Source organism: Pectinophora gossypiella, chromosome 2 (assembly GCF_024362695.1).
Source record: "Pectinophora gossypiella chromosome 2, ilPecGoss1.1, whole genome shotgun sequence".
NCBI lineage: Eukaryota > Metazoa > Arthropoda > Insecta > Lepidoptera > Gelechiidae > Pectinophora > Pectinophora gossypiella.
In genome coordinates, this window is record NC_065405.1 from 1,053,111 (window position 1) to 1,081,081 (window position 27,971).

Consider the following 27,971-nt stretch of genomic DNA (forward strand, 5'->3'; position numbering starts at 1 on the left):
TCATCAACCCTGGTGTCAGGGTTATTATTGAGCCACCAAAGGTCCTTGACATGACTCATATAACGACTACACACTTACATTAGTAAGTAGACTAAGTAGTAACCGGGACCAACGGCTTAACGTGCCTTCCGAAACACGGATCGTCTTACGATAACCCACACGATAAGAAGATCAATACTATTCCAGTTTCCGCCCTAAACATAACATATACTCACAACTATATCCCAATTGGGGTAGTCAGATAGGTGGGGTGGTCAGTAAGTAAGTACCCACACCTCACCGAGCTTTCTGTTAGACCAACGTGAGAGGTGGTGAGCCGTATCGCCGTCTATAATAGCCCCATTAAAATTGATAATACAAAGTATTGGTATGATGGTCCTTTGACGTGAATTACATACATGCATAAATTCACGCTAATTTCCCACCAGGGTGAGCAGAGATTATGGAATTCGATTTGCTTCGATCCTGACACAATTCTCTTGCTTCCTCCAGATTCACCAAACGTTTCATACACGCACGCCGGTTCAGAGACCGGCTGGTTATTGTGAATTATTTGTAGTTTTTGCCTCAGGTGTCTGTTACTACTTGGAGACTAATTACATACAAAATATATTGTATGAAACAAAACTAAACCCAGTCATACATTTGCGGCATCTCTCGGCACATCGCAACCAGAGCGCGACGCGACGCTCTCAAAATTGTAACGTTTCTTTCGGAGACCTCGTTCCATACAAACACATACATTAGACATACATACACACTCATACAATCGTACATTTATTACACATACATGTGTACAGTATTGTATGTTTATGCTAATAACCTAAATATGGCGCCCTTTGTAGTATTTTACACTTTTGATATGCTATTTCTTTTTTGCTTTTACGATTGTTATAAAAAAAGTAATAGTGCCATTAATTTTCTGCATGTGATGATGCTTCTATGTGTGTGGAACCGTGGTAGCCCAGTTGGTAGAACGCTCGCCTCCAATTTGGGGTTGCAGGTTCGAATCCAGCACAGGCCTAAACCAATGATTGTCGAATTTGTTTCCGAATTCATGTTTGGATCATAAATGATTATCACGTGCTGAGAAAACACCCACATTCCCGAGAAAAGTATTTTCGGAGGTATGTGACTTAACCTTTATTATTAGAAGGTCAAAAAGGCAGTCGCTTCTGTAAAAAACCGGTCCTGTCAAATCTATAGGTTAAGTAAGCGGACCCTGTGAAAACGGGATAATGATAGGAAGTTGATGTGGTTCTATTTATTCAACCTATTTGATACAGAGTATTTGATTGGGTCAAAGATAAATTATAAAATGCTAATATAGAAATAGAAAACCTTTTTTACTTTTCGACTCATTTTTTTTTTTTTTTTTTTTTTCTTGAATAGCTTCGCCTTCGCATTTAGCCAATCACCAAAGTTAGGGAAACATGGATATAATTAACGGAAAGGACACGGAAAAGGATTAGTTTGGGATGATATAATAATAAATAAACTTAATTACATATTTAAGGAGTGGGTATTTACCATTTTTTTATTCTATTTATGAATTAAGTAACAATGAGAACGACGTTTGACAGCGTTTATTGATGACGTCACAGGACAGTTCGACTTATTTTCGAATTCTATTTATGAATTACGTAACAATAAGTGCGACGTTTGACAGCGTTTATTGATGACGTCACAGGACAGTTCGACTTATTTTCGAATTCTATTTATGAATTAAGTAACAATATTTATTATAAGTGCGACGTTTGACAGCTTTTATTGATGACGTCACAGCATTCGAGCTCCCAAAAACTTTCGTTTTGACGTTTCGTAAAAAGTATCTCATTTGACTAGGTTGCGAAGTAGCCTAAGGTGTCACGTACATTATTGTATTGGTTGACTTCCGTTACTTGTCGCAGCACCCTGTAGAGCGTTATTGTCGTTTGATTAATGGGGAAGTTGTCACGTCCCGTCGGATAGGGTCAATGTCTGGGTTGGTGGCCCGTAAGATTAGTCATACCTTACAACCACTGGCTCTCTTAAAAGAAGTGAATGTGGATATCTTAATAAGAACTTAGTGTTAGTTATCCAACAACTACCACGCTGTGGTGTAGTGGTTAGAGAGTTGGGCTCACGACCTGGAGGTCCGAGTTCGATTCCGGGACATTGTCGAAGTCACTTTTTCGGTAAGTACTTTGCAGGCTTGAACCACCTGATTGTCTGGAAAATTAAGATGACTCCTTGCTAACACCCCGTTACGCCGTTGGTTCCGGATATTAGCCGTAAAAATACGTCCACCAAACCGCAGTGGAGCAGGCCGTAGTGGAGGATGCTCCATACCACCTACGGTTTTGAGGGGAGGCTGTTATACTTATGTATCTGTATGTTAGTTAGTCGGCGACTGCGACCTTATGAGTTAGAATTCATTCATGTATGTTCATGTGTGTCATTAAGTAGATAGATAATTGATAAGACGTAGTTTCCAAGATATGTGTCCGGTTAATGGCATGGCGGTTTAACATAGGTGGCGAGAAGTGTGAGTACTGTTTAGGCGGCGAAGGTGTCCTGCCGCCAAAGGATGTTTTCGGGGTAACGAATAGTGCATAGTACCCAGATAGTGTGACTAGAGATCGACGATCCACTAGTGTCATGTTGGAAGTTGTATATATACGTCTCGCTATGTAAACTTCGATATCGCGTTTCAGGACTGCATTATTGAATGTGGCGCCATCTGTTGCATGTGGGCGGAACTAGTCGGGCCCCCACACTATATCCCCCTTTGAGGACTACAGGCGTAATGCTATGTTGTAACGTGTTATGTTTTTTTTTTAATATTGTCATATTCATCATCAGCTTTGAACTTATAACTGCGCCAAACCACAAAATCCACTACAATTAATACCCCAAAGGCCAACCAATCAGTGCACAAAACTCTCAAGGTGCACGCCCTGTAATTGGCTAGGTCATCAGCACCGGGGTTAGGTTTTTGTACGGCGCCCGCGCAGACAGTGTGGCGGCGACACGACCGAGACTGCCACGGTTCAGCGGGCATGGCCGGGGACGACGGGTTTAAGGATTATATCGACAATCACCAGCTATATAAGCTCATGGTATACATCCCAATTGGGGTAGTCAGAGTTATTCCATCGCAAGATGAACTAAGTACCCACGCCAAACCGAGCCTTCTGTTAGCACAACGTGATAGGTGATGAGCTGCATCGCCGTCTATAATGGTCGAGCCAACGAAGTGTTAGTGAAAACTGCTCTTAATTAATAGGTAACTCATTTGTGGAGGTCCGGTACCGGGGTTCAAACCGTCGCTCCCTTTTTTTTTTTCCCCGAAGGGTAAGGCAAAGGGAACTATGCCCATACAGCCATGTCTTACGTATTTTTTTCTTGATGATTCATGAAAGATGTTGATGATGAAACCTAAGCCCCCACCCTCGGAGTAGACTCCTACTCCGAACCCCAAACGAATTAACTCAAAAATCCGCATAAACTTTCGAGTTATGAAGCGGCTTCCTGCCACGAAGCGAAAATAGGCAGATACACTTTGTTTATTGAATACTCCCATATAATAACACTCGCGAATGTCTTCCGACTAACTTAATGCGATCATTAACCACAAAACACCACTTCGTATTACTTAATTATTTAGATTATTCAATGAAGAAAGCAACTGTCCCGTTCCCGTTTCCCGCCAAAAAGCCCCTTCGCTCCCTGTTTGAGAAGCAAGCCAGGGAACCACAGGACTTAATTATTACATTATGATATTATGATACAAGATAATTATGAATGCATGGGATTAACTGTCTGAGAACTGATATTAGGCAGCTAAATTACTCAATTGTGTACCTACCAATATTTTATGTTCATTTATTTTTTTCAAGAACGTCTAGGGCCCTGTGCCGAGGTTTTTCTTGCACCTTCTTTTCCCCGGCTATACAGGTTGTAAGAAGCTGCAGTAGTTTTAGGCGGATGAGACGTTCGTTATGTATAAATTGACGATTCAAAGTGTAACTATGTTACCTACTGAATAAAGATATTTTTGAATTTGAACAAGGTAGCTCCCTTGTTGGTCATCACAGTTGAAGGTGAGAGTGTAATGATGCTCTACGCATTTCATACGTTTTTCAGCACGTTTCGTTGAAAATATCAATACAATACTTGACAACCAAGTCAAATGAGATACCTTTTAAGAAACGTCAAAACGAAAGCTTTATTGTCAATAAAAGGTGTCAAACGTCGTACTCATTGTTAGTAAATTTAAAAAGAAAATTAAAAAATAAGTCGTTAAGTAGAATGAGATTGATTTTTGATCATGTTAGACTGGTTTTTATTTCTAGATTAGCATTTTATAATTTATCTTGGACCCATTCAAATACCCTATTTAAAAAAACAACTGTAAATATTTGACATATTTGTAAAAGACTTATTTTTCTATTATTTTCTGGTTGAATTAGCAGTGCGCGCGCAGATAGAAACATAAGCAAAGGCACCGAGCGCGAAGCAACCATAAAATAAAAATGTATAAATCTGAATATTTATATTTTTTTATAATTATTATAAATTTATATAATTTAATACTTTTTAAAATCAGATTTTTATTGGAAAATAAATAAATAATATAATTATAATAATATAATTTTTAAGCAAAAAATTAATATTTAAAAATAAATGTGATAAATAAATTCACAGATATATTGGCTATATAATTATTTTCGTAACTTGTCTTCTGGTCATATCTCTATGGTTGGATTTAAAAACTGTAATAAAATACACTAGTGCGGTAATGTTATTTTACAGCACGGGTGTTTTATTAGAGTGCTTTATGTGTCTAAAAGTTTACGTGTAAGTGTGTTGAAAAAGCTTATTTATCAACTTCATTGTCATAGCCGGTAGGCGTGTCGCTTCTCATGGGATGATACATGGCGTCTTACCGCGGTCTCGTACTAAGTATTATGTATTCTATGCCGCGGTATCTTCTTGTTGCTAGTTCCCAACGAAACAACGACTATATCTTCGCACTGTCCCGCTAATCGTTGCATCTGGCCAGGCCGTTGATATACATCCAGTAATGTAGGTTCAAAAAAAATACTAGATAGCCGAATTGTGTCCTTTCTAACATGATGGACATTGTTATGGGCGATAGGCTGATCCCTTATCAACTTCGTATCGACAGTGGTTGCAAGTTGTCTTTGATTACTTGTGGCTCTGCCCATGCCGTTTGGGGTTACAGACGTGAGTTTATAAATAAGTATTTATTGTAATAATAAGGGTGGCCTTTTGGTACACTCCCATAGTGCAAATTTTCTTGGTGTACGTGTTGGTTTTGGCCCCACCCCGCCTTCCAAAAATCCGGGACTTCATAGGCCCGAGATATGGAAACGACATACAAATAATAAAATAAAAATAATAATTTCGGACAAACCACGACACACATACATTACTAACACAATTTAACAACGTTAATTACTTTACCTAAGAATTGTAATGTATGTATATTTCGTATAAAACACAGTTTTGTAAGTAAATATTTACCAAGCTACCGCACCATTTATATACCCACGTTCCTCACGATCAGCGTTTCCCAGAGCCGCGGAAGCGCGCTCTCTGCGAATAATTTTCCGCGTCCCTGGCCCGCGCATGCGCGTAACTGTTCCCGTTTAATGACGGCCGGCGGCGTGCGCGCACCATTTCATGCCGTCAGAGAATATATCTTAGATGAGAGTTTTGTTATCTATAAGATCTATTCATTGAAGACAGTGTAAGATGATTCTTGTATTGTTATTGTTGGAGTGAGTCTTGTTGTGATGTTTAGGTCTTCTATCGTGGGGATTGTAAGATCAATGACCGCTGTGGTGGCCCTAGAAAAATATTTAGGTGGTACCAGACATCACAATGCGGCCACCGACATATAACTAATAAAATCTTTTAACAGGGCAGGTGTGCCCAATCCAGTTACTCCACTGTAGATCCATCTTGGCTGATTTTGGCGCCCCCCTAAAACGGCGCTATAGATAGTAAAGTAATAAATGCTTACTTACATAAAATATAAACAGCCTATATACCTCCCACTGCTGGGCACAGGAATCCCCTCAATTAGGAGGGGGTATGGAGCATACTAATAAAAGCTTAACTAAATCAAATAAAATGTAAGAGAAACATACAAACCTACATAACACATACATGATCACGCCTATTTCCCGTTGGGGTAGGCAGAGGTCACAGAATTCCATTAAAAACACATAAATGTATTTATTTTTATATTTTATTTTTCTTTATTTATTTATTAAGGTACTTACATACAACATTACAGTACGGCCCAATGCGCTGTATGACGAGAAACAATATACAAACTAAAACAACAAAAATAAACATTGAATGAAAAAAAATGAAACAACAAGAAAAATAAGACTATAAATAACATGAAAAACACAAAAGGAAATTACAATTTCAAAATTAAAAAGAAAACTGTCATACAAAAATAAAAATAGAAAAAACAAAACAGTAAATCATAAGTATACATAGGTACTTATTAGAAATGGGCATAATTTAAAAACAGTTAAACATTATTTATTTTGTCTAGGCTGCATGGTCTTATGATCGTAGCCTAACCCTAAAATGGACGAAAAATAAGTCTTAGTTTACGTATTATCCAAACAAACACAAACCCATCAAAAGTAAAAAAAAATACATAAGCTCACAACTATATCCCAATTGGGGTAGGCAGAGGTACATCCATCGCAAGATGAACTAAGTATCCATTTCACCGAGCTTTCTGTTAGACCGACGTGATAGGTGGTGAGCCGTATCACCATAGATTAGGTATCGCCGTCTATGAGGTCGAGCCAACTGGTTAGTGAAAACTGTACTCAAAAAAAAAAAAAAAACTGTGAAAATCATTAACTCATTGGTGCAAGTCCGGTACCAGGGATCGAGCCGGCGCTTTCCGTATGAGAAGCAAGCTGGAATACCACAGGACCACAGTGGGTTTATGTATTATGTAACAAATTGGGTCGTGTACTATGATCAAGATAAATTATGAATTTCTAATTATTAAATTTTTACATAATTTAATTTTTATTTTATTTTGTTGTTAATTTATTAATGTTGGATTAATTTAAAAATCATTTAATTATAACTTTTTGTATCTGTATGTAATTAGACTAAGTTTCTTTTTATTTATTATAATTTAATTTGTATCTGCCAATATAATATTATATTTCGATTATAAGTAATAAAGACAGATCTTAAAACTAACAAAAAACATTCACTGTTTTCTATTTAACTTATTTATGAATTTTAATCAAGAAAAACGTAATAATAAGTCCGATATTTTATCACGTTTCTCTACGACGCCCCAGGTTGCTTTTACATACAAATTCCATAGTAATTTCGTGTTTTGACGTTTAGTAAAAAGTAACTGATTTGACTAGTTGGAAACTAGCCTATTGAAACATCCATCGCTGCATAACATCCACGGCATCTCTAAACAGATAACTTCCTAGTCGCCCGCGATAGACTAATGTCGCAGCTACAGAGCTAATCGCGAGGTAGGGTAGAAACACCGATGATGGGCAGCTCGCTTCCGGCGCCGTCTGTCATGACACTCACTAACCACTTGCCCCACCAGGGATGTAATGGATATGCTTTCGGATCTGGATAAGTCTATAGGACTAATCTTCTATGGTAATCGTGAATTACTAACCCGATCAACCCTGGTGTCAGGGTTATTATTGAGTAGCCAAAGGGCCCTGATATGGCTCATGTAACGACTACTTTATCAGTAAGTAGTAACCGGGATTAACGGATTAACGTGCCTTCCGAAGCACGGATCATCTTATTTTTCGGACAATTAGGTGATCAGTCTGTAATGTCCTAACCAAACTAGGGATCACAAAGTGATTTTATGATATGTGGATTCGAACCCGGGACCTCCGGATCGTGAGCCCAACGCTGGACCACTGGACTACGGAGGCCGTTATAGGATTAATAACTAATAACAACTTTACATAAAAAAAAATAAGGCGCCTCTATATTATGCTTTGGCTTCGAAAATAAAATGATTGAATGCTGTTAATTTTAAAATGAATGATAAATCCGGACGCATTAAATATGTATCTTGCTAGTAAGGTATCCGACTATAAGATGACGTGTATGTCAACCTAATTCTGTAGGGGTATACGCTAAAGTTCTTGAGAGTAAGTTTTTGAAAGGGTGCTTAGATTTCTGTCTCAAATTGACGTGTAATCTATATTTTTTTGTCCATCGATTATCCGTCCTTTTCCATTTCGGTGGATAAGAAAATGACAAGTATAACTTAAAATAATATTAGAAGTCTGCAGGAATAAGTATGACATAAAAAAGACACCTTCGTGAGATACGGATTTTTGTTTCGGATATCCAAGAGTTACGCCAGCCCTGCTAGCCACTCGCCAGTCCACTCCTGCGCACAGAATGTCGTCGACCCACTTGAGGTCGACTTTATATTTACCTCATCTGCCGCCGCGTCGTCTAGCATCTTATCGCTAAACCAGTAAACTGCCTATAAAACGCATATAATCGTAAAGTTTCGGCTGCCAGTAAGAAGAGCATCGTAGAAATGTGATTTTGTTAGTTAAGTGTCTGCTATGTGGGTCAGCTGCTGGAGAAAATGTAGCTGTTTTTTGAAGTTGTGACGCTATACATAAACTCACGACTGCATTCCAATTGGGGTGGGCAGAGGTTCGTCTATAGCAGAATGAACTAAGGGTGGTATTCAAAAATGTTACATTGACCTACAACAAGTTTATCCATGATAATTACGTTGAATCAGGCGCCTTATTTTTTTAATTTAAAGTTGTTATTAGTTATTAATCCTGCAACAGCCTCCGTAGTCCAATGGTCCAGCGTTGGACTCACGATCCGGAGGTCCCGGGTTCGAATCCACATATCACAAAATCACTTTGTAATCGCTAGTTTGATTCTGATTTCTATTAATAAACTGATGAAAATAAGATGATTCGTGCTTCCGAAGCCACGTTAAGTCGTTGGTCCCGGTTACTACTTACTCATGTAAGTGAGTAATCGTTACATGAGCCATGTCAGGGGCCTTTGGCGGCTCAATAATAACCCTGACACCTGGGTTGATGGAGTTGGTATTCCGGCTCACAACCCACACGATAAGAAGAATAAACTAATCTCAGCTTCGAGACTGCCCTCAAGTTCATGTCAATGTGACAGTTCTTATATAAAAACAGGGACTTGAGCATGGTCTTGAGGGAAGTCTCTGCCATGTCCCCAGAACCGGGGCCATAAGTTCACGTATGTCATTTATTGTTACTTATTTTATTATTATTAAAAATATAGGTACGCTGAAGTACGGTAGTGGATGTTGGGTATGGCAGAAGAAGCATGAAAGTGGGATTAATGCCGCAGAAATGAGGTCTTTGCGTAGCATCTGCGGTGTTAAGTGATAGAGTGAGAAACAATGTGATAAGACAGAGATGTGGTGTAAAGGCGATATAGTGACTAAGATTGAGAAGGGAATGTTAGGTTGGTTTGAGCACCTAGAGCGGATGAAGGATAATAGAATTGCGAAAGCGGTATGGTAAGGCTGGCAGAGGAAGACCGAGAATGACTTACATTGACCAAATTGGAGATGTCCTTAGAAAAGGTTAAGTGCGATCTACTCTGAACCGGTGTGCGTGTATGAAGCTATTGATGAATGTGGAGGAAGCAAGAGAAGTGTGTCAGGATTGAAGCAAATGGAATTCTATAGTCTCTGCTTACCCCGGTAGGAAATAAGCGTGAGTTTATGTGAGTGTAGGTACTGCCGTATACCTTTTCCTCGCCTCCATTTTTCCATTATAATTTCTAAAGTTTTATTTAAGGTATTAAAAAAAGAAGAGTGTTAATGGCAATTCTATTTAAAGAAGGAATGTCCACGAATAGCATACTTCGGCACCTCAGTCGCTAAATAGCGGGTATTGGTATGTGATGGACAATTTGCCTTTTTACCTTTATCTATTGTCGTGTGGTACAAGTGAACAGAGAGAGGGAGACAGATATATTTCATGTCCTAATCTGCTTCTCTCGAACTCAAACTCAAAATACCTTTATCCTCCTAAGACCGAATGTTCTTTATAAATCCAAACCCCATTGTTTAACTATTGTGTCTGGAAATCTCGGTCTTAAGAGGTTATACATTAGGCAATATAGTTTTTTTTACCACAACCTCACCTGATGGTAAGTGACGATATGGTGTAGAGTGTGCTTATTCACTCTAGCCTTGAAGACTCCCAGATTATAACGAGTTGGCAAAACAAACGACGGCAGACAGTTCCAGTCCTGCTGTTCGCATCAAAAAGGAAGTTACACTTTGAATCGTCATACAAGTAGCCATACAAGTAGATAGGGTGTTAGTGACATTATAACAAATAATAACAAATACTGAGGGGGCTGATTCAGACCATGATTCTGAGTTGACGATGTCATTACATACATTACATTACATTGACCAAATTGGAGATGTCCTTAGAAAAGGTTTAGTACGATCTACTCTGAACCGGCGTGCGTGTATGAAGCGATTGATGAATATGGAGGAAGCAAGAGAAGTGATGAGAAGAGAATTGAAGTGTAATTTCATAGTCTTTGCTTATCCCGGTGGGAAATCGGCGTGAGTTTATTTATGTAAGTATGTATGAAAATAAATAAAATATAAAAAGAAAGAAAGAAAGAAACATTTATTATTTAGGACACCACAGACACGGATTATATATATATATATATATATATATATATATACGTATATTCACAAAAAAAATCCATCATCATATATTATATCCCACATATGTTTATATTCTAGTAATAAGCCACAAAGGTTATCGTATCACTTTGTTCTCGTCTCTTGCACCACGTGACCGGTGGATATGCAAACCGACTGTGGCAGGAATGTGCCCACATATACCTCACACCACGCTCACTCGCTAATTGCCATTGATATCCACTATAGCACTCACATGTCTCGCATGCTACTGGGACTGAATTACTAAATTGTATAATAATATCTTATGTTTTTCTTTCTTTTTTTATATAGGTTATTTACGTTTTTATGTTATGCCCTTGAAAAAGTTAAGCAGTATGATCTGCTCTGAGGAAGCAAGAAAAGTGTGTTAGGGTCGAAGAAAATGTGCCGAATTAGGGTAGTCAGAGGCACATTTATCGCAAGATGAACCTAAGTTAAGGAGCTCGGTGGCGCAGCGGTAAACGCGCTCGGTCTACGATTGTTGAAGATAAGCAACTTTCGCAAAGGCCGGTCATAGGATGGGTGACCACAAAAAAAAGTTCATTTCGAGCTCCTCCGTGCTTCGGAAGGCACGTTAAGCCGTTGGTCCCGGCTGCATTAGCAGTCGTTAATAACCATCAATCCGCACTGGGCCCGCGTGATGGTTGAAGGCCCGATCTCCCTATCCATCCATAGGGAAGGCCCGTGCCCCAGCAGTGGGGACGTTAATGGGCTGATGATGATGAACCTAAGTACCCACACCTAACCGAGCTTTCTGTTAGACCAACGTATCAGGTAGTGCGCCGTATCGCCGTTTGTTGAGCCAACTGTGTAAGTGAAAACTGCATTTAAGATAAGTTATTAACTCATTGGTGCAAATTCGGTAACGGAGTTCAAACCGCCGCTCCCCGATTAAGAAGAAAGCCAGAATCAGAATCATTTATTCAACGTACTTAATTATCATGGATAAACTTGTTGAAGGTCAATGTAACATTTTTGAATTTACGTCATTCCGCAAGGTTTTATGGCTGAGGAGAAGAAATGACAAGAAACTGCAACAGCAACACATCTTTTAAAAACCAATGAGGGCATACATTACAAGTTATTTAATAACTAGAGGAACACATTCAATACCAGACATTTTTATCATTCAGGTAGTCATTAATCTTATAATAAACTTTTTTTTAAAGTAAGCTTCACATGAGCTTTAAATTTATTTTCTGACAAATTTAAAATATTATCTGGTATTTTATTGTAAAAATGTATAACATAACCCCAAAAAAGATGAATTTAATTTACTTAATGTAGAATTTTGAATATTAATTTTATTTTTATTTCTTGTATTGTAAGCCCACCAGCTTAAACCTACCACAGGGCGACTTACACAGATAGACAATTCTTCTTCTATCGTGTGGGTTGTACGTAAGAATTTCAGAAGATAATTCCTAGCTACTAAATTGCTACGCTTTACATAGTTAGCGTGTCGGAATGCTAGGTATAATTACCACAAGGAACGAAATGTAGGTATGTCGTTTGACTTATTCAACCAATTCATTAGAAAACCAATTTGATGGCATGCAAATTGCGAAAATATGCAACTTTGGAACCTTAAATATTCCCCAACTTTTCCTTTCGTTTTTATTCACCATCATCAATTTAAGAGCCGGAGTAGTCGTTACCATAAGCCATGTCAGGGGCCTTTGGTGACTCAATAGTAGCCCTGACACCAGGGGTGATGAGGTTGGTACTCCACCTCACAACCCACACGATAGAAGAAGAAGAAACTAATATGTTTATTTATAGCATTAAAACAGAATTTGTCACTTATAAATTAACATACATACATACATAAACTCACGCCTATTTCCCACCGGGGTAAGCAGAGACTATAGAATTCCATTTGCTTCGATCCTGACACACTTCTCTTGCTTCCTCCACACATTCATCAGTCGCTTCATACACGCACCCCGGTTCAGAGTAGATCGTATTGAACCTTTTCTAAGGACATCTCTAATTTGGTCATCGTAAGTCCTTCTAGGTCTTCCTCTGCCAGCCCGACCATCAACTTTCGCTTTATATACCACTTTTGCAATTCTATTATCCTTCATCCGCTCTACGTGTCCAAAGCAACCTAACATTCCCTTCTCAATCCTGGTCACTATATCGTCTTTTACACCACATCTCTGTCTTATCACACTGTTTCTCACTCTATCACTCAACTTCACACCGCAGATGCTACGCAAAGACCTCATTTCTACGGCTTATAAATTAAAATTACGATTAATTAAAACACAGAGGAAGAATTTTAGAGCCACGCTCTTGTCGGTATCTCCATTCTTGTCTATCAAGGGCCAATTCATTGACTTCCTTATAACACACAACGTTCGCCTTCTCTTTAATTTGTTCCATGTAAGCTCTTATATCCCTTCCTCTCTTTCCTTCCGTCTTCCCTTCTACGATGTTTGTAATAAATCCAATCATGTATAATAATTCCCAAGTGGGGTAGTCAAAGGTACGGTCACGAGCATTAATATGTATACACTTTGGTACCATGTCACATTAACTTTTTGACAAATTGAACTGTAAGTCTCACTAAATGTCAAATATGTTAGTGCGACAGAGTCCTAAAGTGGGTACATTATATTGCTCATGACTGTACATCCATCACAAGATGTACTGAGCATCCACGCTTCACCGAGATTTCTGTTAGACCAACGTGATAGGTGGTGAGCCGTATCGCCAAAGGCCCTTGACATGACTCCGACTACGTACTTACATCAATAAGTAGTAACCGGGACCAACGGATTAACGTGCTTTCCGGAGCACGGATCGTCTTGCTTTCGGACTATCAGGTGATCAGCCTGTAATGTTCTAACCAAATAAGGGACCACAAAGTAATTTTTGTGATATGTCCCCACCGGGATTCGAACCCGGGACCTCCGGATCGTGAGCCCAACGCTCAACCACTGGACCACGGAGGCCGTTAGAATACCTATTTAGTAAGAAGCATCATCATCATCATCATCAGCCGTACGACGCCCACTGCTGGGCACAGGTCTCCCCCAAGGATCTCCACGACGATCGGTCCTGCGCTGCCCGCATCCAGCGGCTTCCCGCGACCTTCACCAGATCGTCGGTCCACCTTGTAGCGGGCCTACCCATTGAGCGTCGTCCGACGCGTGGTCGCCATTCTAGAACCTTTCCGCCCCATCGGCCATCGGTTCTCCTCGCTATGTGTCTTGCCCACTGCCACTAGTAAGAAGCATTTCAATGTAATCTAGTCTGTCTGAGTCGCTGTGGTCCAGTGGTTCACTGGCTTGCTTCTCAAACGGGGAGCGCCGGTTCGAACCCCGGTAACGGACTTGCACCAATGAGTTATTATTTTATTTTAAGCAGTTTTCACTAACACAGTTGACTCAACGAGCCGTCTATAATGAGACGGCGATATGGCTCACCACCCGTCACGTTGGTCTAAGAGAAAGTTCGGTGAGGTGTGGGTACTTGGATGTGTCAACACTCAGCGGGATCCTCTGTCTGGGAGATATAAGAGTGATGCAGAGAATTATATCTGGATTTGTTCTACTGAATTATGCTGAAAACAGAATTTGTTCGGTTAAAAAAACGGAAATACAAAGTTTTCTAACCGACCTCCAGCCAGCGGGATATTTACCAAAGTTAAGTCTGATGAATTATAAAGTGGTATTAAAAAACTTTTAGATCTGTATTTATTCTGTTCAACAAAACAAAAAAAATACTTCTGCCGTCCTTACTTCAGCTACAATCAAGCTGCAATGAAACCTCCAGTCAGCGGACTTTTTCTCTGGTGGATGTACCTCTCACTACCCTTATTGGGATATAGTCGTGATGAGACGGGATTGTCACTAAATGGAGTAGTTGTCTATAATAGTCGAACCAACTGTGTTAGTGAAATGTATACCCGTCTCATGAATGCATGGTAACTATTTACAAAACCATGAATCCTATGCGAATAAATGATTTGATTGATTGATGAATCATTTTTTGGACAACCCTACTTCTCAGCTCAGAGCACATCGAGTACTGGTTATCCCGCAGCGTCCCTTATCTACTAACAACAGTTTCCACGTCTCCACGGACCATTTCACCAGATAAATAAGTACACTTTCCATGTCTTAACTCGATTATTGCAAAATATTTTAGATTCGAACTCCACCATGTCAAATTGCCAACCCTAAGAGAAATATCGAAGGCAAAAGTGCAAGCGCATATTTGTCGGCGATGCGACTATCGGCGGAGAAATGTCGGCTGCGCGCTGGACCCACTTTCTTTATGACAATCGTCGCGAAAAGCGCGCGCGCATACTACGACTTTAACTATTGACGACACTGGGTTGAAAGAAGTTTGTTCTTTGTTTGTTTACTTATGAGTTATATAACTTATCGAGTGATTAAGATAGACTTACACACATAACATAAGCTCACAACTATATCCCAATGGGGGTAGTCAGAGATACAGTTATCACATGCTTCACCGAGCTTTATTAGACTGTAAATGTGATAGGAAGTGAGCCGTATCGCCGTCTGTAATTCTAATCGGCTGTGCTTTAATGTTTGGTTGTTTTTACAAGCTTTTATTTAACTTGCAATGTATGTATGTATGTATGTATGTTTGTGTGTTCGGGTGGAATTTTATAACTCAATTTTAAGGCACTTGCCCTCAACCGATTGAGCTGAAATTTTGCATGCACGTGTATATCCGATGACAATGCAATATTATTATGACATGGAGCTGATCTGATGATGAAGTCGGAAGATAGCCATAGCAACTCAGTAATTAAATAACATAACCACATCGAGTTTGGGCTCATTTCATTCGACTAGATGAGTACTTTGGTGCTAGATAGTAACCAAGGTCTGATGATGGAGCCGGAAGACAGCCAAAGGAACTCAGTACTTAAACGACACAACCAAATCGAGTTTGGGCTCGTTTGATTCGCCTAGATGAGTACTTAGATGCTAGATGGTAACCAGGGTCTGATGATGGAGCCGGAAGACAGCCAAAGGAACTCAGTACTTAAACGACACAACCCCATCGAGTTTGGGCTCGTTTGATTCGCCTAGATGAGTACTTAGATGCTAGATGGTAACCAGGGTCTGATGATGGAGCCGGAAGACAGCCAAAGGAACTCAGTACTTAAACGACACAACCCCATCGAGTTTGGGCTCGTTTGATTAGCCTAGATGAGTACTTTGGAGCTAGATGGTAACCAGGGTTCGATGGTGGAGCCGGAAGATAGCCAAACGAAGTAGGGTGAAATCGTTAGAAGGGCTCCTAATTGAAGAGTTGGATTGTTCAAAATTAACTGGCAAACGACCTTGCAATAATGATGCGTTGAATGAGATGAACAGACTTAGGAACTTACAAGGTGAAAACTAAAAAGTATAAAATAAATTAAGGTAAAAAAATCTTTAAAAACAAGCTTTTATTTAAATGCGCTAAAAAGAAAAAAATAAACTTTTACACTATAACTTTACTGTCAACTTATAACATTTCAAATTCAACATTATTTGACACAATTTATATGTTTTAAAAGCTTGTCGCGAGATTTAAGTACTCGTATTTACTTTCTTAGTTTAAAATTTTTAATAGGCAGGTATTTTAAAACTTGCTTTTAAAATTACGAGTAGGTACTTAAATCTCGCGACAAGCTTTTAAAACATATAAATTGTGTCAAATATGTTGAATTTGAAATGTTATAAGTTGACAGTAAAGTTATAGTGTAAAAGTTTATTTTTTTCTTTTTAGCGCATTTAAAGAAAAGCTTGTTTTTAAAAATTTTTTTACCTTAATTTATTTTATATTTTATCTTCTTTAGTCGTATCAATGTGAATACAAAATAATAAAAAAAATAATATACATAAAATAAATACCTATAAAAAGTGTCCAGAGCGTGGGCCACACTCCCCACCCCAGTCCCGCACCGCGTGCGCCCGCGCTGCGAGGTCGCGCAGTCAAGGTCGCGCATGCGTTGTTTGTAAACAATGGCGGCCCGTTATGTCGCGGCAACCTGTCATTCCGTATTGATGACTATAAACTGCTTTCTTAGTGTCGCTTGATATATTTATTTTCTTGTTATTTTTTGTTGTTAATTTTGATGAGACTTCATTTATTTTTAAAAGAGTATGTTACTTAAAGTACTTATAATAATATCTTATATCTTATTTTACCCTGGTGTCCTAAAAAGTAAGATGATCATGCTTCGGAAGACACGTTAAACCGTTGGTCTTGGGCTAGGTACTAGCCCAAACCTCTCCACCAACCCGCTGGGGAACAGCGTGCTGGAGTATGCTCCATAGCCCCTCCGGTTGATTGCGGGGAGGCCTGTGCCCAGCAGTGGGACGTAAACAGGCAGTTTATGTTATGTGTATCTTAAGATTCGACAATCAGGTGATCAGCCTGTAAAGTTCTACCCAAACTAGGGACCACAAAGTGATTTTTGTGATATATCCCCACCGGGATTCGAACCCGGAGCCTCCGGATCGTGAACCTCACGCTCAATCACTGGACCACGGAGGCCGTATTACGTAATCAACTCTTCTGAACACTCCATTATCAGTAACAATCAGAAGTATTTTAAAAGAAAGCTGCCTGTCGCCCAAAGCTGATATTTAAAAACAAATTATAGGTTCCATTCCCTGCTCGGTAACCAGTCACAACGTGTGCGGTCTAACCTTCATATTTTTTAATCACACGAGCCATGGGACCTTAGATTTATGGCACCCTATGGGAAGGGAAAGCGGCCATATGGAGAGATTAAAAATAACTACGGTTTTATTGAACGGTCTTTAAGACCCCAAGGTCAGGTAGGGTTGTGACTTTCTTTCAATTAAACTTGGATTATAGGGCGGTCTTCCAAAACAGTTCTTTGAATTATGAGGTTACTAAGTATTATACGTTTTATAAGCCTAGCCTGCCTGCCTGTGGGTTTAGGTTTTTGTTTTACGTTCGATGGTATTGGAGGATTATTAGAGTACTTAAATTACAACATAACATAGCATGACGCCTACATAGTTTGGGGACATCCCCAAAAGGGTAGGCAGATGCGTATAGTATAAGTACACCTACTCCTCGCCAGTTATTTTCACGTTTTTTAGCCTGCAATATCCTAGACAGAAAAAAGGTCAGTCTCACATAGTGATTTCAACAATGTCCCTATCGTGAATCGCACCCGGATCTTCAGATCATGAGCCTAACACTCTAACTACTAGACCATGGGAGTTGACAAATATTAATAATTTTATTATTTTGGTTTTCATTATAGTTTCACAATAGACGTAAAAAACAAAATAATAGCTAAATCTCATTCTATCGTGTGGGTTGTAAGGTGGAGTACCAACCTCATCAACCCTGGTGTCAGGGTCACTATTGAGCCGCCAAAGGCCCCTGACATGACTCATGTAATGACAGCTTACTTACATCAGTAAGTAGTAACCGGGACCAATGGCTTTAACGTGCATTAACGTGCCTTCCGAAGCACGGACCATCTTACTTTCGGACAATCTGGTGATCAGCCAGTAATGTCCTTACCAAACTAGGGACCACAAAGTATTTTTTGTGATAGGTCCCTACCGGGACTCGAACCCGGGACCTCCGGACACTACACATTTTTTACCTCCTCTTTCCCACCTTACCTAAACCTTGATAATCAAAATCCCAGCGTCTTTAAACCCACCAATATCAGCTTTCCCTTACCAAGATTTATAGCTCTAACCTTCTACAATTTAAAGCGTTCTTAATAGTATTTTAGTCAAAATTAATAGCTTTCTATAATCCTTTCAATGGTAGCCTTTAAACTTAACTTTTATGAGCCAGATAGTTGTCTATGGTCAGTTCGGAAGAATGAATTATTGCCGTTTGTGGTAATACTCGTAATACGAACCTGTGTTTACGTCTAACGGGTTTATGTTGGTAATCTTAGAAAATCCATTATTTACCGTAAGTATACTTGACAGTTTCGGCAACATATTAAGGAATCACATGAGCTTAACAGTTCAGAAGAATAACAATATTGTAAAAGTCAGATTTATAGTTGGAAAGAAAAATTTTTTTTAGCTCCATTTTTGTTATTGTAGAATATTTTAAATATTCTTCTCTCGTATGGGTTGAGAGGTGGATTACCAACCTCATCGACCCTGGTGTCAGGGTTACTATTGTGACGCCAAAGGCCGCAGATAAGACTCATATACGACTACTTACTTACATCAGTAAGTAGTAACAGGGACCAACGGCTTAACGTGCCTTCCGAAGCACGGATCGTCTTACTGCACCTTCTCTTTTATTTGTTTCATAAATGTTATCCTAGGTCTACCCCTTCCTCTCTTCCCTTCAATTTTTCCTTCTATAATGATTGTTATAAATGAATCGTGTCGTATCAGGTGGCCAATCATATTTCCTCTCCGGTTCTCTATAGTCTTCAATATGGTTCTCTTTTCTTCAACTCTTTCCAGCACTTTTTCATTTGACACCATTTCAGTCCAGCTTACCCTCCATCCTTCGCCAACACCACATCTCAAACGCTTCCAACCTCTCTCTGTCTCTCTGTGTCATAGTCCACGTTTCACTTCCATAGAGTGCAATGCTCCAAATATATGATTTAATAAACGGTTTCCTTATTTTTAATGATATGTTTTTGGTTTTTAAAATGTATTTTTTCCTGTTAAACGCTTGTTTGGCTATTGCAATTCTGGCTATTATGTCTTGTGTGCATCTAGAGTCACTATTTACTATACTTCCAAGATATTTGAAACTATCTATATTTGAAACAAGCTATTTAGTCTATGGTCGAGAAATGTGTCTCCTCAGCAGGCTCTGCACGGCTACGGTGCGAATCATGTCGAGCGTTTCGACCAATAGACGCCGCGAATGCTGTCTACGTGGATATACGTCGTACGGTTATTGGACAAAGCCCTCGATATAATTGCGCCGCCCGCAGTACGGTTGCTGTGTCGCGGGGGCTGGTCAATAAATAGGCATGATTCTTCTACCTCTCTAGTGGATTTCTATTTTCTCTAGAAGTCATAGAGAAGAAAGTGTTTAGGATGTTGATGTGCTGAAGACTAACCGTAGCTTCTTCATTCCAGATGAGTGTGTGGGAGTGAGCAGCTGCAGCTTGCGGCATGGGCCAGACGGGCAGCCAGCCGGCCGGCGCCGCACCGCCGCGAAATCGGCGCGCGCGCACGCTGCCGCACGAGCCGCTCAGACACGCGCCTAAGGTAACTCACCAATTAAAACTTCCCGAAGCGGCGTCGCATTTAAATAATAATCCGCTGACACACAAACACCGTCTCGGGCCATTCACAGTGAAAATCGCCTTAACTTACTTAAATACTAAAATAATTCATAGAAATAGTGATAAACAATGCATAGAGACGATCAGCTCGTTAGAGCAAACACTGTCGGCGGGTTGACGCTTTATTTTTTCACTTAAAGTTTATCGCTAATAATGAACCGTTTCTCCCTGACATAATGGCCCCGATTCCTGCAGACACCTCCTAATTTTATTTTAAGTTATACCAGTCACATTCTTATCCGCCGAAAAGGAAAGGGACGGATGATTGTCAACAAGTTAATTTTAAAACGAATGAATTATGAACCCGTGCGAATAAAATAGGCATCTCGCTGGTATGCATTCCGTTTGACACGTCAAACTGTCAACTTTCTACTTAATTCTGTCGGGTTATTGGCTGATGTAAAATTTTTAGACGGTTGTTTTAGATTTCTGTTTAAAATTGACGTGTATTCCGTAAATTTTATGTCTGTCGATTACCCGTCCCTTTCTTTTTCAACGTGTAAGAAAATGACAGGTATAACTTAAAATAAAATTAGATGGCGTCTGCAGGAATTAGCACCAATAACTCTCAAACCATGCCCTGGGACGAGATTCTGGCCCACCTGAGAGGTGCATTAATTTTGTTACCGGGTAAGTGAGAGATACACATCCGCGCTGCTCACTATCCAGCTCAGTAGATGCTTTACTCAATCTATTGTCCGCGCTAATTACAGGTGCTGCCATCTCTAGTGGAGACGCCGCACCTGCGCAGTACGGACAACGGCGCCATCCTGCAGTCGGGCGGCACCATCAGCGGCAGACGACCAGCCTCCATACTGGAGACCTCCCGGACACCGCACGGACATGTGGTCAGTTTACACTTCACTTCCACATCTGAATCTAACTGAATCCACCGACGACATATTCCGGTCCTATGCAAACCCTGGCCAATCAGTAGGCTGAGGTCATCACACCATATTTTACAAGTCTACCTCAACGTCTATCCAACTTCATCAAAAGCAACTTGAAACTGTATGAGTGAGGTTTGACAAGGACTGCGTGGAATTGACGAATTTCCTCTTAAGGTTCTCGTATTTTTAACATAGATAGCAGCATCCAATAAAAAACAGTCAACCGTTCAACCCACAACCAGTTACTAAATTATTTCTCTAGCAGACGGCACGAACACGAATATCGGTAACTTTGACCTGTAGATACAGCAAATGCTATCTACGTAAACACAATATAGTGCTTCTATTTGTCGCACCCACCGTGATATACCACAGTTTCATTCCATAACCTGATAACCTGATGGTTGTTCATCTTCAGCACTCGAACGTGTACCGGTCACGGTCAGCAGGCTCCGGCGGGCAGGGCGAGCTGAGGGCCAGAGAGCGAGACCCTCTCCACCGGTCTCACACGAACCTCGACCTGAGAAGTAACGAAGGTGAGTTTAGAAGTTTACAAATCAATATCTACTTACCTTGAATTATTTGTCAAAGTTTTATTCCAGCGTTTCGCGTCATCTTCCGCGTGTGCGTTGGTCATATAGAACTGTTCATGTCCGAGGAGGGGTGAGGTACACCTAGCTCCGATGCTGGTGGGGAACGGAGAGTTGTCGTTCTATACGTAGTATTATTCCTTATTCTATACCAAAGGTTTAGGTGACAAACAACAGAGTAACTTTTGCATTTATTACAATATTAGGTAAGTAGAACATTATTTTAATTATTTGCTGTTTCTCATTACAGGCAGCAGTATGAATAAAAGATTTGGATCTGAACCAGATCTACGGATAGAAGAAGAACAACAGAAGCCAAGATGTAATAAACATTTTAGGAAGAAATATCGAGCACCCCCACCTCCCACCAATGACGTAAGTATCACATAATATAACATAAACAGCCTATATATAAACGTCTATAGGCTGTTTATCTATATTGAAACTGTACATAATAAAGACCAATTATACTAGCTTTAAAATCGAATACGTAAACATACGTTTTTACATAAACTTTAGTTAAATAAATACACAGACTCTCGGTTGTCTATAGATGGAAAAATCCCGTCGTGGTATGGAGCAAACTAAAATTATTAATGAATTGTTTTTTTCAGCATCGTGAGGGTTCATCGCCAGATTCCAGTGACGGGAACGCGAGACCAGAACCCCAGAGGAAACTCAGACTGTTCAAAACCAGAAACGAAACCAAAAAGATGAACGGTCATATTGACACCAAAATACCTGGATATAGAGGTTCTTATCTTGAATACAAATCTTTGGATTTAAATGATAACCATGCCTTTGAGAGACGATACAGATCGCCTTGCAAAGACAAAGAACCACACCTCAAATATCCGGATAATAAAGACATGGTGCAAACTACAGCTTCTCTGAAAAGGGAGGAACGATTATTACAGTCTAGACAAGACTTTAAAAAATCAAGAACAGACAAGGTCAGCGGATGTAGGGCAAAGACCGCGAAAACAAACGAACAAAGTGAAGCATGGAAAACACCACTATTGAACAGAAACTTCAGGTATTCTGAGAGGTTCAGAAGGGATGACAGCGAACAACCAGTATTGAGGAGAGAAAAGACTTTTGACAATACTTTGCTTTCAAGTGAAAAAGAAAGCGAGTCTCCCAGAGCCATACACGAGACAAAGATGAAGACGATAGGACAACAACTTAAAGAAAACAGGCTCAGCCCGTTAGCGGCGAGTAGCAAGCCTTTGAGAAAATCTCTTCCTTCACTATTAGTCAAAGATATTGAAGAAAAAGATGAATTTCAAGCGGAGCTCAAAAAGGCAACAAATAGGATAAGAAATGAAATAGGGAGTAAAATTAATGTTAGTGAAAACAAAACTAGTCAGAATGATAAAACGAACGCACAGAAACCAAACCCAACGAAGACGACAGCACAGAGCAAAGTCAAAGAGTCTAGTCTTAAACCGAGCAATATCAGTAATAAACAAGACACGAAAACAGCTATCAGTAGAATTAGTCGGCCTGTAAATCGGGTCAGTGAAACCAAACCGAAAGCCACTGCCCAGACGAATATAAAGACTAATGTAGCAGTGAGTAAATATAAATTCGACAGTAAAGAGAGCGGGAAGTCGATGCCGGACCGAGGACAGGCGTCTGGCAAAGAGTCAACTCCGGAGCATTCACCAACGAGACGAAAGGACCCAGCTACGAATCAAAGTTCTCAAGAGAAGTAAGCTAAAACATAAATTCATAAATCACATACCAATGTGTAAGTAAGTAGCTATGATTACTAGTATAATATTTTGTACTTGCAGGCAAAAACCAGCTCCTTCGAAGCAGTTTTACTTCGGTATGATCGAGAGCAAGCAATCGGAGGCACGGGATCATCTGAAAGACTTCCCTGGTCTAGGCAGTCCTATCATTGAGGAAATCAGCAACTTCCACCTCATTGAGAAGAAGCTTCTTGGATACCACGATGAGGATGCCGAGTTTGAGAAGTTTAACGCCAAGTTAAAAGAAGACTGCAAAATTAAGAATTGTAAGTTTTGCTGACATCTTTTGTTGTTTTTCAAAATATAAATAAGGATTTCCTTAAAATTACTTTCAGCTTGCGAAATTTTAATAAATGCTATGACATTTTGAGAGTATCCTCTGGGATACTGAACATATATTTTATTATTACATTGTGTAAAGATATTTGACCTTCTTATTCTCATCTTTTAACGTGCCTCTCTATAATGACATAACATACGATCACAACTATATTCCTAATCGGGGTAGTCAAATCAATACATGGTCAACTAAGTATCCGTGTTTCACTGCGCTTCATTAAGACCAAAGTGATAAGTACGTGGCATGGCCCGCATCTCTAAAAGCTGTTCACCTAAAATCCATGGTTTTCGTCCACAGTATCTTCAGAGTCAGCGTTGTCATCAGACGGCTCTGAGGGCGAGGGTTCAGAAGGCTCCTTAGGTATTGCGCTGCGCCTGCGACCGACCCTGCCGAAGAAACAACCCGCCGTGCCGCGTTTCTCACCAGCTGCTGCCTGGAGACAACTTGCCAGTTTAGACGCTCATCTTGCCTCAGGTATTTTGAAGACAGACAACTTTATATCAAAATTTGTATCTTGACACTAAGAAAAAGTTAAAGCCACACGTTGTTCAATATCAGTCTCGCGAATTCTTGCACACTTAATTTACTTTATCTTCCTAAATATAAAGGCACATTTACAATTTTGAAGAAAGAATGTAATATAGAAAGATTATTTATTATCAAAGAACACGACATGAAATGACAATTAAAAAAGAAAAACAACTTTCAATTCGCAATCAATTTTCAAACGATGACCAAATTAACGAATGATCTGCACCTTTCACTTCCAGAAACTCAACCCTTAGCAGTGGAAACAAAAGTATCACAAGACATATCTCCAGAATCGTCACCGAGATCGGAACAGTCAGCTGACAAATCAGGCGACTCTGGAATATCCGGGGACCATGCTCATAGCGACCATAGGATAGATTCGCCGGGTCACCATGTAAGTCTAGTTAGTTATTTATTGCGCTAAACTCATTCTCAGGTAAATACGAAATATTTCTGGATTCAAATGGTGGTTATTTTGAAGATAGAAACAATCATATTTTCCGTCTTAACTGGATTTGAGTTCGCATCCCCAACCAGAAATCCGTTCAGAATTTTTCGATCTTCTCACCTTGAAGTTTTAGGTAAATTGAGTATTTCGGCCCCGCGTCGTTTTTATAATTTTATTTTTGTAAGTATATTGAAAAATATAGGTAAGGAGTGTTCACATACAGCTGTGCATGACTAATTTGGCATCGACAGTCAACAATAGGTAACGAGAAAACATTTTCATAATTTACGCAGTTTGTTATCTGAGACGGACTCTGAATGTGTTACAATTTTGATGTTAAATAACATTAAAATATAATTCTAAAACTATCATAGATACCAGTGAGAATCCTATTCTTATTATATTTTCTTTTTTGTTGACATCAGGATCCTAAGCCCCTACAAGTAGAAACATGGAAGTAGTATTTGCCGTTGGTGATCTATGATCCATCTTGGTATGCTTCTTTGCTTAAGTTCCTAATGTCAACTCTTTTACCTCTATTTCTTGTTTCTTTACTCTCCTTCTTTTCAGGTGCCAGATTCTAATCCCGCCGTTTGGACTCCTCAGCAAGACCTTGGCGACAGCAGCTCTGACGGCGCAGGAGTCGGCATCACTCTGCATCCTCAGGGGATCGGGGTGGCCACCTACAGTCCCGGAGCTCAGCCCTTCAGCTTGTCATTGCCAAGAGAAAACCAGGACAAGGTGAGAGGAGTGGAAACTTACAGTGCGCGGGATGTTAGGTTGGTTGTCTAGGATCTGATATCATTTCACTTGTGTTGAAATTGAAATTATAATGATAGAAAAGCTACATTACTTATTCTTGGCCGTCCGGCACGATGACACATCCAATAGAGAGAAGTGGAAGAGAAATACACAGACGGCAAACTCAGTCATCAGACGGGAACAAAACATTCTAAGGAAAGAGAAACCCTAGGCCATCCGGCTATACTAAATTTTGTTGCGACATGCATAAAAAAAGTGTAAAGAAATGGTATCTGATTCTAGTAACAAATTAGTAGAATAGTTTCAACACGTGTGACTAACAAGAAATAACAGTACACTACCTAATCAGTAAACGAATCACTCACCTAACCTCCCGTGTACTTGCAGCTGAAGAGGAGTAGAGGCTAAATACTTCTCTGCTGGCACTAAAATCTCGTTTACTCTCATTCTATTAACACTATCTCTGATAACTCTCACTATACTAATACAATCATACAGAACGTACACTAATATTTTGTTATTAACAACATTAGAGAAGCTTACTTCACTTAATAATTAAATTTTCGTTTTATTAGTCTTCACAGTAGCACACATAAAAAATATAGTAGAGGATTATAAATAAATAAGGTTTCATTCGCTTCCTTTTCTATTCGCAAATTTTATGTCTGCTGATATATGACATGTGACGCGATTAAGTATATTAAGCAGCTCCTTTTTCTTTATTATCTTCAATGCTACTTTCTTTACTTATATCAAACTTACTTGTAATTTCTTTGCTATTTCAAACTTTATTGCCTTCCCAAATTTAACCTTTATTCCTCGACAGCCCGTCTTTTATTCGAACGATTCCAGCCCCACGTAGTTTAAAGGCATGTCGTGCTTCTACGATTGTTTTCAGGGGAAACAGCTGCAACAGGGTTTTAACAGTCTTCAGAAGCTCAGGAAGTCAGTCTCAGGGGCTTTGGGGGCAGCGTTGGGTTCGAGAAGGTTCGACTTAGAACACGAACCGATGTTGCAAGAACCGGAGCAGAACTGGTTCTTAACGAAGTCTGCTCCGAATTCGTTGAGCAATCCACTCCTGTTCCAACAACCAGCGAGGGCGAAAGCGTCTACCGAAGAGGATATCAAGGAGGAAGAATCTTCGCCCGTGCCTGAGAAGGTAAGTTTCTGATGAACTTCTGATCTGGGGGGTTAAAAAGGCCACATTGAAGTAATTCATCTAAAAAAGCAATATTGCTATTTGACATTTGTTGACATTTACTTTTTAAACGCACTTACTTTTTAAACCACCTGATATAGATACAGCCAAAGTGGCTGTGCGTGCGCTATCTGTGATTGAACTATCATCTTGAGTTATTGGATAGGTATTATTTGATCATGTTTCTGTTGCTGTTTGTTGATATTAGTATCATTAAAATTAAAGTACATGCTAAATGGAAGAAATATAACAACAATAGAGACTACGATGAATTTTCCCTTTTACGTGCAAGGCAAAAACAATTACAGGACATATGTTATGATAATTTCATCGCCATCTCTCAAATGAACATTAAACGTAACCCAAAAATGTTGTGGAGTTTTATACATATGATGCGTGGCAAACGCGGAAGTACTGGTTACCCTAACATTATGACTGACGGTCAGAGAACTTTCAATGACGGCCAAGAAATCACTCATGCTTTTAACAATTTCTTTCAAAGCGTGTTTTCGTCTCCGGTCCCTGGTCATTTACCGCAAGAAAAACTGATTAGCGCCCCTAGAGGCGATAGTGGTCACATACATACGCTAACTGTCACAGTCGAACTAGTGTCGAAATACTTAAAAAATATTGATCCCAACAAAGGCGCAGGTAGTGACGGCATACCCCCCGTTTTTCTTAAGAAATGCCACGATAGTATTTGTAAACCACTCACTTTACTTTTTAACCGATCAATCAAAGAAGGAGTCTTCCCTTGCATCTGGAAGGAGGCTCACATTGTTCCCATACATAAGAAAGAATCTAAATCTAACATAAAAAATTACAGGCCTATATCTATACTCAATAGCATTTCCAAAGTGTTTGAGCGTGTAGTCTATAACATCATATATCCCACAATAGCATCAAATGTGGGACATTATCAACATGGCTTTTTAAGACGCAGATCTGTCTACACTAATTTGTGCGAATTTACCAACTACATACTTCATAGCATGGAACAACCCGCTCAGGTTGACGTGATCTACACGGACTTTGAAAAGGCCTTTGACCGCGTAGACCACGTTATTTTGCTTAATAAATTGTATACACTTGGGATCCAGGGAGATCTCTTCCGTTGGATTAGTTCTTATATAACAAACAGAACACAGGCGGTAGTTTTGGGTGGATTTAAATCAAACTTTATTAACATCCCCTCTGGAGTCCCCCAGGGATCCCATTTGGGGCCCTTGTTCTACAATGCCTATTTGTATGACGTTCATGAATGTTTTGCACACTCGAGACAACTTCTGTACGCTGATGACAAAAAAGTCTACCTTAAAATTTGTAAAATAGAGGATTGCCACAGATTACAACAGGATTTAGATGATT

The 27,971-nt window shown here is 39.6% G+C and overlaps 1 protein-coding gene across 2 annotated transcripts in view; it reads left to right on the forward strand.

Moving 5' to 3' along the window:
* Positions 1-27,971, forward strand: part of LOC126373544 (uncharacterized) — a 214,569-nt gene that overhangs the window by 135,565 nt on the left and 51,033 nt on the right. For both annotated transcript variants that reach the window (XR_007567327.1, XM_050019668.1), the window contains exons 3-12: positions 19,879-20,010; positions 20,801-20,935; positions 21,396-21,513; positions 21,818-21,942; positions 22,182-23,281; positions 23,367-23,590; positions 23,962-24,138; positions 24,435-24,589; positions 25,214-25,384; positions 26,304-26,564. Coding sequence is in view for 1 of the 2 variants with exons in the window: in XM_050019668.1 (XP_049875625.1) it covers positions 19,915-20,010; positions 20,801-20,935; positions 21,396-21,513; positions 21,818-21,942; positions 22,182-23,281; positions 23,367-23,590; positions 23,962-24,138; positions 24,435-24,589; positions 25,214-25,384; positions 26,304-26,564 (2,562 nt within the window). In the remaining variant the exon portion in view is untranslated. The remainder of the gene's footprint in view (positions 1-19,878; positions 20,011-20,800; positions 20,936-21,395; positions 21,514-21,817; positions 21,943-22,181; positions 23,282-23,366; positions 23,591-23,961; positions 24,139-24,434; positions 24,590-25,213; positions 25,385-26,303; positions 26,565-27,971) is intronic.